A 12,118-nucleotide genomic window follows, 5' to 3' on the forward strand; every position below is an offset into this window, starting at 1 on the left:
TTTTGGAAATATGCAATTGCCTAATTTCGATGTCACTAAGAGTAACGTCCATGTCCAGACGGAAGGAGTAATAACGTGTCTTACACTATGCAATACTAATGAAATACATACACTGGTAAGCAATTTTGGGTATCTACCCAGGTCCCTGAGGCTTACAAGCAGGACCCAGGAACCCGGGTTTTAGTCCCAGGCCTTGCTCAAAGCTATGACATGATGGCATTTCAAAAAACACCCCAATATGATCAGAGTTAATTGACTTTGAATCACCTCTGACCTCACCCTCAATCATGTGAGCTGAAATTCATGCAAGACAATCAGTGATACTTGATTGCTTTTATGTCCAAGTTTCATGAACTAGATCCATGTTCTCAGCTCAGGAAAATAATGGGGGGAAACCCTCAACTGATAAATAACAAATATTAAACAAATCAGTGGTGTTATCTACAAACACTTCAGATATATATAAAGTCAAGGAAGGAAACGATATTGCATCCAATAAGTAACTGTAATTATTACAAAAGTGCAAACATAAGATTGCATTAAAGAAGATTTATGAGAAATATAAATAGTCGAAGCCTTCACTGCACACACACAAAATAATAAAATCAGTAATTTAACTAAGATTAGCTGTTTCAATCACATCATATCTCAAATACATGTTACATGTTGTATCTAGATTTAGAATTGAAGAATATAAATAGATTTTCCATCTCATATTACTTTAAAGCAGTCTATTTTCATAAAAAAATGAGCCTCAGCTAGTCTAGACATACAATAAATTCATCATTTCCCTTATCAAAATGAACATTTAAACCTAGATCTATACGATGAGTGATGACATAGACAATGACAAAGTTTGGAATTCCTAGGTTCAGAAATTTATTCCAGTGAAGGCCCCTATTTTAAATAAGAATTGTGATTAATTTCTACTTCTCTCTCTCTAAAAAAAACATTGATTGATCCAGCCTGAAAACAAATTAATCTGAAATTTATTACTCCACCCAACATAGATAAACCCAGAAGAATGCTACAATAGGTGGTTTCAAACCGCCTCGATCACAAGAATCCCCGTTAAATTACGAGAACTTTTTTAGGCTGAAAAATACCCATTAATTATTCCTGCATTCACACCGCCCTGAAACATACCCTTCGGGATAAGTTCCTGAAGTTACGAGCATGCGCAGTATGGTCTGATAAGCAGCAAGGCGCGAAATTCAAAATCACTAGCCCAGCAGCAACCCATGCACGGCGCCGCACCCAATGACACGCTGGGCTAAAAGTTCCCGTAATTTGCTTTCAGACCGCCAAAATAACCACGACCTTGGAAAAATCCCCGCGAAAGTTCTCGTAATTTCGCCAAGTACCTACTATTTATCAGGTATTTTCTTTCGGGGATATTACGCGTAGTTTGCTTTCACACCGCCAAAATACCTGGTATTTTCTGATCGGGGTAAATTTCCCGATCAGAGAATACCTGGAACTGGCGAACTTCGAGGCGGTCTGAAACCACCTAATGTAGCATTGAAATCTAGTCTACACTTCAGCATCTCAAGTTGGCTTTATATTCTTTTCTTATCAATATCAAGTTTTCTATGGTCAAATATGTGGCTTAATAATGTTATATGGTTTTTTGAAGTGTCTGTTTGGAAACAATAAACTGAAAAAAGTTTACTGGAATCTAGTATTGATAAACATTTAGAGGTTTTGGATTAATCATTGCGGTTACATGTACGAGTTTTGAGTGTGTATCAATTATCACTAATCTGGGGACAACTTTCACATCACCATTTAAAAACAACATTAGTTTCTACTGATATCAGGGATCTGACCACCTCTTTACCTCCCACCTCCCATCCATCTTGAAAAAAATTACAACTGATAAGAACAATCATGAGTCTTGCAATTCATTGTAAAATCTCCTATCTCTTAATTCAATACCAAGTGTGGGATTGATATAAATGACAATGAAGTGTTGATAACATGAGTTGACAATGGCTGATTATCTCAAAGATTAAAAGAAATTGCCTTAATTTGCTCTTGAACTTGGACGTTGGACCAAATTACTTAGATGAAAAGACGTTATCAATGACAATCCATTCTAAACATGAGGAAATCTCCAGAAAGGAAATTCCCTCCTCAGAGATTGTTCAAACATTTTATGCTGAAGATGTGACTTCCTTTTCTGGTTCATGCACCAAATATTTGTTTTAGGACAATAAAGGGTTCTTTGGTGTTTGTATCAGCTGAAGACTATGCAGACACACTGCACCTATCTAAAAAAAAAACGTTTAGAAAGAAAGTGTCACTGATGGTGGACCTCGCATCCATGCATACAATCATCATGTCGTCATATATATCCCTTTTCCCTTTGTCATATTAAATATGGTACCACAATATCATTCACACTTTGACTGTGATTCTTTAGAGTGGTATAGTTTGAAGCAAGGAATAAACCTTTTATCAGTCAGTGTACAGACGGATATATTGCTCACATACAGAGCTTCAGAATCAAAGTGAATCCTAACTTAAACATTCCCATCTCCCCCCCCCAAAAAAAAAAAAATTATATTACTACTACTCAAGATAAATAAAATGTAAGAAATAATAAATAGAAACTAAAGAAAAATCAAATCAAATTAAAATGAATACGGCTAATGAGACATATTTTCACTGCATGTGTTTTATGCGTGGTAACTGGTGTTCACATTTTCAGTGAAATAAGATAGTGTGTTAAATGAAATAGAGACCAAATGCCAAACAAAAATCACATTATTATGGAACGAAAGGCACAGGGAGAGCAAAGGGAACTTTGGAACCATTAAAAAAAATGAGACCTGGTTCGTATGTGGTTCCTGATCAGTTTTCCAATGAAAAGATATGTTTTTTCACGTCTTCCATGATATGTCGTTTGTAAAGTTCTATTACTAGTACTCTTCGATGTATAGGAAATGCAAATAACACCATTCAACAAGGCTTGTATAGAGGTTGAAAAGCGGGTACATTCATTCCAATAATTAAATTTTTAGTCTTGTTTATTTCTCTTTTCATAGGAATGTTGTGACAGGATAAAATTTCAATGATGAGAAATTTCACAAGCAATTTAACATCCTCTGCTGTTTTCAGAGAGGGAAACTTCTCCTTTTATCTTCTTTTATCTTGTGCATGGGCTCATTTATATACAGTTATGTACAAAACCTAGAAGTGGTTTAAAAATCTCCCAATGTAACCCCCTCTTCTGCCATTTCATTATATTTTGTTTGTATCTAGTCTAGGTCTATAGACAAATTGAATATTCATTATTTCTGAGTATAAATGTATTTAACGCATGACGTATGGGAGAAGCTTGAATTGAATGATGAAAATCCAGTACTGCACAACAAATTTAATCATTGAGAATTTATTCATGTTTGTTCTTTAAAAAAAAAACACTCCTAGGACTTACAACTCACCCTCTAAAAAGAACCAAAAAAATGCACATAAGTGTGTTTACCATGTGACTCTACCCTCTTTTAGAAACTAGACAACTACAGGAGACACTCCAAAAGTAGCTACAAAAGAAGTTCACAATAGATCTTAGGGTGGGGAGTTGGACTGTCATTTCAGGATCTATGCAAAGAATTAAATGGTTTAGAAATCCACAGGCTATGTCTAAAGCTTTCTCCAGTCTATACACTTAAATTAATTTGATATTTATAAGGATACCGTACATGTACGTAGATATTATCGTTTGTAATTATTATGAGATATTCTTTATTATTGAAAAATTCTCTTTACATCAAGGACCTCACCAAAATATTAGTAATTATGTGAGAATATTCAAGAGCATGAGGTAGCAAACAAATAGAAGATGATATATGTACAGTAACTGTATTCACTGAACACCCCAAAAAATAAATGGTGTTAAATTGAAGGTGTTAGTTCAACATCCTTTGGTGTTGTCGTAGCACCTTCTAAATGTTGTTTCGCATTACTTATGGTTGGTTAAACACCAAATGGGGTTGTTTTTAACACCTGAGGGTGCGGTCAGCTAAACACCAAACAGTGTTGTTTTTAACACCTGAGTGTGTGGTTGGCTAAACACTGAATGGGGATGTTTTTGATACCTGAGGGTTTGGTCGGCTAAACACCAAACAGTGTTGCTTTTAAAACCCGAGGGTGTGGTCAGCTAAACACCGAACAATGTTATTTTGAACATCCGAGAGTGTGGTTGGCTAAACACTGAACAGTGTTGTTTTTTACACCTGAGGGTGTGGTCGGCTAAACACCAAACAGTGTTGTTTATTTTAACAACTGAGGGTGTTTTTCCTGAATTTTCAATTTTTCCAATTTCTCCTGATTCTGATGGAGGCTTTTAAAAAGGATTCACTGTACTTACGCAAGGATACTGGACAAGGTTAGCATCTCAGCAATGATGTAGGAAAGGTAGGCCATGACGAAGACGAAGATGGGCTCGATGACTCTGACCTTGTAGGTATACTTGGTGATGAACGCCGTGAGGAACCCCATGATGACACCGATCAGGATACCACCAAACGCAACCACGAAGAAGGAGATGATGCCGAAGATGTAATCCTGGGCCACAAGATGTTCTCCTCCGATCTCATTGAAAGATTCAAAGACGCGATAGAGCACCTGAGATTGTGGGCAAAGGAAAGTAGGAAACCAATATTAGAGGAGGTGGCCATCCAATCTCTGTGAGAAAAGGTGCAATTCACATCAAAGATGACTTAAGTACATGTAGGTGTTAAAGCCTGTCTATAGCTTTGTTAATGGGTCAATAATGTAAATTATATATCTTCTAATATTCTAATCTTACAAATATGTAGTGGCTGTTAAATCATTTTCCACTCCTTGATTCTTTGTGAAAATTTGAATTAAAAATGTTTGGTTGAGCAGCGTCCTCTCATTAACATTTTTATTTTTGTTTAAAAAAGTGCCCTTAAAATATAAATTCAGAGATACATTAACAGAACACTACAAACAAGGATTATACCATGAAATTTTCAGTTTTTTTACATGCTTGAGGAGTGGTTTATATCTTTATAAATGCAGATTTTTTTTTATTCCAGGGCAACAGACCAAAATAAATATGCATGTGAAATCACATACTTTTTTTCAAAAATACATTTTTCTTTTACATAATCAATCCTCCACATTTCCCTTGCCTGTCGCTATGTGAGAGTGTCACAAGATCAATTATAGCTTCATCTATGATTAATATACAGAATGATTAAAAGAGCTCTTATTACAGTGTACATGGTGTAATACAATTTATATCCAAAATGGTACCAGCACAATTTATAATAATGGTACATAGAATGGAATCTAATTTCTTTCTCCACAGAAACACATTGGCTTGAATCAGAGGTCATATTTTATTAATTTAAGACAAAATATATGGATGTGACATATTTATACTGCCTGTATGGTAACTGAAAGAAGAGTAGTCTTTATAGCTCCTGCATAACGTACACACAATTCATACAGCCCAGATGGCAAAATGATGTAAAGTTCAGTAGTAGAGGGTTTTTTTTTTTTTTTTTTGGGGGGGGGGGGTTATGAACAGGTTTTCTCAAGTGCATACACCAGTGAAAACCCCCAATCAGTAAAAGAGATACAGAGCCTTTTAATAGACAGGTTTTCCATTGTAGCAAAGTACTGATTGATACTCAAACAGATTTCGGCTAGGTTTACAGAGGACTGATCATGCATGAAATTTTGTATTAAGTTATGACTACATATCAAGGTTTATTTTGACTATTGTGGTAATGATACTAATAATGTATGTTTTTCATAATGACCATGACAGTCACGAACCACAATCAACAGAGGAAGTTGTGCTGTATCATGCAGTTTGCAGCAAATACACACAAAATTAATTAAGGTGATCAAAGTGGGGAAAACCCCGCCCTATCACAAAATAAATTTTCACTTTTAACATGAAGCTTCCTAGCATATATGCTTTCTGATGAATCATTTAAAAAGTTATAACTCTGCCTTGGCATATTTTACGTTTCCTCACCAATTGTTATAAAAGAAATCACTGATGCTCATAAAGTATAATGGGTTAATGATACATTTCTTATAAATCTGTATTTGTTTCATAAATCATACTGGTAGAATGATATGTTTCTCTTTACATTTATATTTCATTTCTGATTACCACACATGACCACTAACATCATTTGAAAAAGGACAGATGCAGCATAAAAAAGTATGAAGAGTGAGATCTCATCAGGCTTGGAGGAAGTATACCGGTAATAAATAATTGACAACTGTCAAGTAGCTAATGCTGTCAAATAGCAAAATAATAGGCTTACCTAAAGGATAATGACTTTTCATTTAATTTTGGTTTCGACAGTTTACCAAGATAAACACGTCTTTTGACGGGACTATGGTATTGCCAACTAATGCCAATGACAATGCAGGAAATAATTTTCCTGATAATATTGCATCGTAATTTCCAACTGATTTCTGTATGACTACAACACGATGTAGCAGGATTTTACACAGGACAGACCAGAACCTGGTTATAGGTGTTCTCCCTTCATCTCAAAGTGTCAATCAAATTGGAGTAAATTATTCAATGCAATGTATGTTTATAACCATAACTACCATCAGCTCCACATTATCATGGTCAAAGTTCATGATGGAAACCACTTATTAAATAATATACATGTAGTTGTTACAGTAACTTTATTTTATTATGCCCTAACAAGTTTTTATTTCCAATGAAATGGGGAAATTAGAAATTAAAGGGAGTACTAGTATGAGATTATTGCATATTGTGTAGTTATTCCCTGATGTAATTAATCACAAAAACACATAATAGAACTTTTTATTCTTCTACCCCACTTTCTAAAACTTCAAAGTAATGTCTCCATTAGTTTACATGGTTGAATTTATTGTGTAAATAATCTGAATATAAAGTTTCAATGCCATACTATGCTAATGTTTACATTAATATTGATACAACCAGGGAAAATTGTTTTGAAATATGCTTTTATCAACTTAGATCTATGACCGAATGCACTAATTTTTAATCTTCCCATGGTTAGAATTAAGAATACATTATTTAATAGGGAAAGGGAGTGATATTCCTGATCACTAATATCTCAGTCACATGTGGACTTTATTTGAGAATTTTATAATATATTATTTTAAAAAAATACCATATGGATTTTGAAATTTGCGTTGTAGTTTTACCAATAATTTATTGGTAATTTAATTGGTGTCTCCCCAGGAAAAAAGACTTTTGTTGCATGAGATTATGCTTTATAAATTCAAAATATGCATATTTGTATAAATGATGCATAAATTAAGGAAATTTCCATTGCTTTTCTCTCCCTTCCCTGGTTTGAACATAAACTGCTTTCAGTAACTTGCTGATCTGGGCCAGTCCCGGACTAAGTTGTAACATTTTGAGTTAATGAATGGCGCAGGCTATAGAGCCAGAGCCAGGCTCGGGCTACTTTGGTGCTGCTTTTATCAGCATCAGACCAGGGCAAGGCCTGCGTGCCCAAGTTTTTTTGTGGCTCTGGTATGGTTACTGAATGCAATGTTTATTGTGTAGTGCGGACTATTTGTAGCGCAGGCCTGGTGCGGACAAAAAAAATCATGAGCTACTGAGAGGAGTGTCAAATCCCTGTTTAGACATTATGCAGGGAACCACATCCATTTAAGGCAATGCACAACATGAATGGCATGATGCGATGAAATGTGGGGTAAGAGCGAATGACTTTGTGCGACAACAGCTCAGTACATTCTTCCTCGTTAACTCATTATAAGGTAGAGAAATATCAAGCACCATGCAGATCAAGTATGTTGTGAATGCATTTCAGTACCAATCTTATAATATTCTGATAGATGCATTAAAACATATTGTTTTACTTTCTAATAAGTAAATTGGCTGGTTTGTGGTCAATGTTGTTCCTCTATGCTGAAGCAGATATAGGGTGGATGAAAATGATTTTACAAGTTGTTGTGATGTTGTGATCAGATATTAAAGGGGAATCCAACCCAAATAAAAATTTGTTTTTATAAGAAAAAGAAAAATCAGACAAGTTGATAGGTGAAAGTTTGAACAATATTGGATAAACAACAAGAAAGTTATGAAGTTGTAAATTGGTAATCACTATACTCATGGAGACTTCAAATTGGCGGTATATGGGATGTCATAGTGATGTAAGGCAAGGACTACTCTTCCATGTACTCCAATACTTATTATGGCTAAAATGTCATTTTTCCCAAAAGTTTTATTTCAAATTATATTTTTCTTTCATGAGGACATAAAACAATATACTACCTGGGTTATATTTAGATTACAGCCCCAGGGGAATGGGTACTTAGGAGAAAACCACAATCCCTGATAATAAAGTACATAGCCTATGGGAAAGTTGTCCTTGCCCCTTGTCATAATTTACTTACCCAGTTGCCAATTTGAAATCTACATACCATTAGTGATCTCAATTTTAAAGCAGCTATAACTTTCTTATTGCTTGTCCGATTTCTTTCAAACTTTCACCATTCTGTTTAAATTATTTTTTTCCTTCCCAACACAACATTTTATGGCCAAGGCTGGATTCCCCTTTAAAAAATACTCGTCAAGTGGGATATTAAAGCAAATTGGATAGGAATTAACTGTCCTGACAAAATTTTTGCAAAATTGACCGCTTGAAAAGAATTTTCATATTTGTACCGACAGTACAATCACTTGAAAATTGACCTTAAAAATCACCTTGACACCATTTCATAATCAATTCACTGGAGTGTAAAATCATTATATATATTTTCTGTAAATCATTTAATATTTTCATTAATAAGTTCTGATACTGGTTACAACAAAAATCAATATCTATCATTTGACCAAATAATTTTCTTTGATACCATGAATAATTCTTAATTGATATAAATTATTTGCAGCAAGAGAGATGTTGTTCTGTCTGAGCAAATGAAATACAAAAGAAAATTAGAAAAAAACTAGGTAATCTCTATAATATCAGCCAGTGTAAGTACCCACTTAATCTAACAGCAGGTGGTCCTATTCTCAGATCCCTAATAATACAGTCACAGCTAAACCCACTTGGTCTACTAACCGTATGGTCAAACAGTCACTTACCTATTCATTTGGGCTAACTGATTTTGGTCTAATGCTCAAACGGTCTACTACTTCGTCTACTTATAATTTCACACTTTGTCAAATGAAATTTTGTTCATGAACAGTTCATCTAATCACATAGACTATGTGTTATTAGGGCAAGTGAATGTGAGACGGATATGGTCTAACTGGAATTTAGTCAAAATAGTTAACAGGTTAAATTGCAATTAGACCAAATGGTGAGAAGACGAATTGCTTGTAGGCGAGCTATTAGTGGGATGAGACCAAGCAGAAATTAGGCAAAGAAGGGGCCCGTCTTACGAAGAGTTACGCAACTATGGAAAGCCAGCAACGTCAACATCTAAAATGCTTGTTCGTCCAAAATATTTTCTAGAAATGACGAACATTCATACATGCACTGTTTTCTTGACCAATCAGTTTGCTTCTCTCTGTTTTCAAACGACATCGGGCAAATTTCCAAAAGAAAAAATTATGACATTGATGGATTTCCATATACTTGAGATTGATCGGATCAATCGCAACTTTTTGTAAGACGGGGCCCAGGTGTAGACCAAATGGCAATTCAACATGTGAACTTACCACGGTGACAGCATCATTCAGAAGTGATTCTCCAAACACTAGAATATGTAGAACCTGATTGACATGGATCTCTTCGAACACGGCCAGGACGGCGACCGGATCCACAGCAGAGATCAGGCTGCTGAAGGTCATACACTCCAAGAAATTGATGGTCGTATTGCCATCTGGATTTAAAGAGAATCGATGACACAATTCAGACATTACGGTGCATCCTAAGAATACATTGCTGTCAAATTCTGCAAGGTTTTTGGCAATGTTTGCCCTAGGAAATAGCACTGATATGTATAATCGAAATGGTGTTTTGAATCCTAAGAAATCCTTTCCATCATTATTCTGCAAAAAGTTGGTTAAGTAATTCAAGAGGAACTGTTTTACTGGCACCCAGTAGCGTACCGTGACTCGGAGGAGACAAAGCATTGGGGGGGCAAAGCATTGTTCACAGACAATGCACTGCCCCCCCAATGCTTTGTCTCCTGCGGTTCACGGTACGCTACTGCTGGCACCCTGATGGGTCCCGGATGGAAATGCCTAATTGGAACTTGATGTTTGCATCAGAGCTAAGATTGACTAGGAATTACTATTGAATTTCATTTTAAGTTCATTTCATACTTGAGGTGTAGGACTGGCTGAACTGCAATCCAGCGTGGGTCACTTGAGGTATAGTCCCTGGTTTGCTTTGGAGTCACTTTAACGCACCTTGGTGCAGCTCAGAGAAAGCAATTTTATCTAACCCACAGGTATGACATTTTAACATTTTAAGGAAGGTGTCTGGAATATATAAACTTGATATTTTTTTAGTAGAGCTCTGTCTACTTTAATGGTATTCCAAGGAAGTAGGTTGCAAACCTGTAAATAATTAAATATTGCCTTATGAAAAAACAGCAACACCTTGTGTCATGCTGGAGGGATTTTATGAAAGGCCACTATTTCATATAGTTTAATGTGAATTGGGACATTTATAATCCACAAGTGTTGAAGACCTTCTGCAGGTACATGTATACCTCTAAACAATCATCCTTTTCAGTGGCATTGTTTTTCATTTCATACATATTAGTTGAATGATCTAATGGTTAATTCATCTATATACCTCCTTTATCTAATATCATCACACTTACGTAGGAGTCCCCCGACAGAGATGCCCCAGAGGGAGAGTCCGATGGTGAAGGCATTGATGAGGGTTCCGATGACGGCGAACATGAGGATACTACCGATGTTACTCCAGAAGGCAGTCTGGGGCATGAAGTAACCGGCCTCCATCATGATGGGCGGCAGGAGGTACAGGAAGAAGATATGGGCCTGGAGCTCTGGGTTGAACGGGGAGGCCGTGTTGACCAGGAACAGGGCTCCGATGATGAAGCCGATGGCGATGAGGAGGCAACTCTCGGGGACATACTTGGGCAGAGGTGAGAAATGGAAGACTGCAGAAGAAAAGAAAGAATGCATAATATCTTTATACATGAAGCTGAAACTAAAAATACATTACTTTGCATTTACTTTCCACAAAGTAACATTTAAATGATTACTTACAAAATGTGAACATATGAAACTATATGGAACTATCATATCCATACACAATATACAGTGCTCGCTAACTTTTGAACTAAATTTTATGAATGTATCTTACAGCTATGTAGCAAAAACAATTGTCGTATGGTGCACAAACATCATTTGTAATCTATATATTCTATGAAAATACTTTTAAGAGACTACATCACTACAAAAAAAAATATGCATGAAACTAGGTCATATAGAATAACTTGACTTTGAAGTCAGTAACCCTGGAGGAAGATTGTTTCCTCATTTTACAGTAGTAACATGTGCATTCATATTCAAACAGCAGGGGTGTACATTATTATCCCAGATCAAATAATGTTGTTTGTATCTGACAATGCAGATGTCAGCCTGAGTGACCTATCTATGCATTGTTTAGGAGTAGGTCTACCTTCGGATTGGAACATCTACTCGTGATTTGTGACTTGATTTTTCTCCTTCGTCTGTAAGAAAAACACATACACTTCCTCTCCAAACTGTACATGTTGTAAAATGATGTATACCAATTACCAAGATACATTGACATTCATTTAGTTGGAGTCTTTGTCATAAAATGCATGAGGGAAGGGACAAGCAACTCCCCCCCCCCCAGCCTTCTCTCTCTCTCTCACATTTTTAGTACTAGAATTTATTAAAGGGGCAGTGAACTTCTCCGCCCCCAGCCCACTCCTATGCACTACAGGTGGTGGGGGGTATAGTGATTACCAATTTTTACAACTTATAAAAATTCATACCTTTCTTTTTGTCTGTCCGATAATGTTCAAACTTTTACCTATCAACTTTTCTAATTTTTCTTTTTCCCCTAAAAAAAGTCGAATTCCCTGATAACCGATGGCAAACCAATATCTTACAAAGTAATGACTTTGATGA

The 12,118-nt window shown here is 35.8% G+C and overlaps 1 protein-coding gene across 6 annotated transcripts in view; it reads right to left on the bottom strand.

Annotated features, from left to right (window-relative positions):
- The window catches only part of LOC129253937 (probable Na(+)/H(+) antiporter nhx-9), a 54,542-nt gene that overhangs the window by 22,799 nt on the left and 19,625 nt on the right, over positions 1 to 12,118 (bottom strand). For all 6 annotated transcript variants that reach the window (XR_010292664.1, XR_010292663.1, XM_064095203.1 and 3 more), the window contains exons 2-4: positions 10,813 to 11,115; positions 9,698 to 9,861; positions 4,376 to 4,632 (exon numbers count right to left, since the gene is read on the bottom strand). Coding sequence is in view for 4 of the 6 variants with exons in the window: in XM_064095203.1 (XP_063951273.1) it covers positions 4,376 to 4,632; positions 9,698 to 9,861; positions 10,813 to 11,115 (724 nt within the window). In the remaining 2 variants the exon portion in view is untranslated. The remainder of the gene's footprint in view (positions 1 to 4,375; positions 4,633 to 9,697; positions 9,862 to 10,812; positions 11,116 to 12,118) is intronic.

The sequence above is a fragment of the Lytechinus pictus genome, chromosome 2 (genome assembly GCF_037042905.1).
Source record: "Lytechinus pictus isolate F3 Inbred chromosome 2, Lp3.0, whole genome shotgun sequence".
Classification (NCBI taxonomy): Eukaryota; Metazoa; Echinodermata; class Echinoidea; order Temnopleuroida; family Toxopneustidae; genus Lytechinus; species Lytechinus pictus.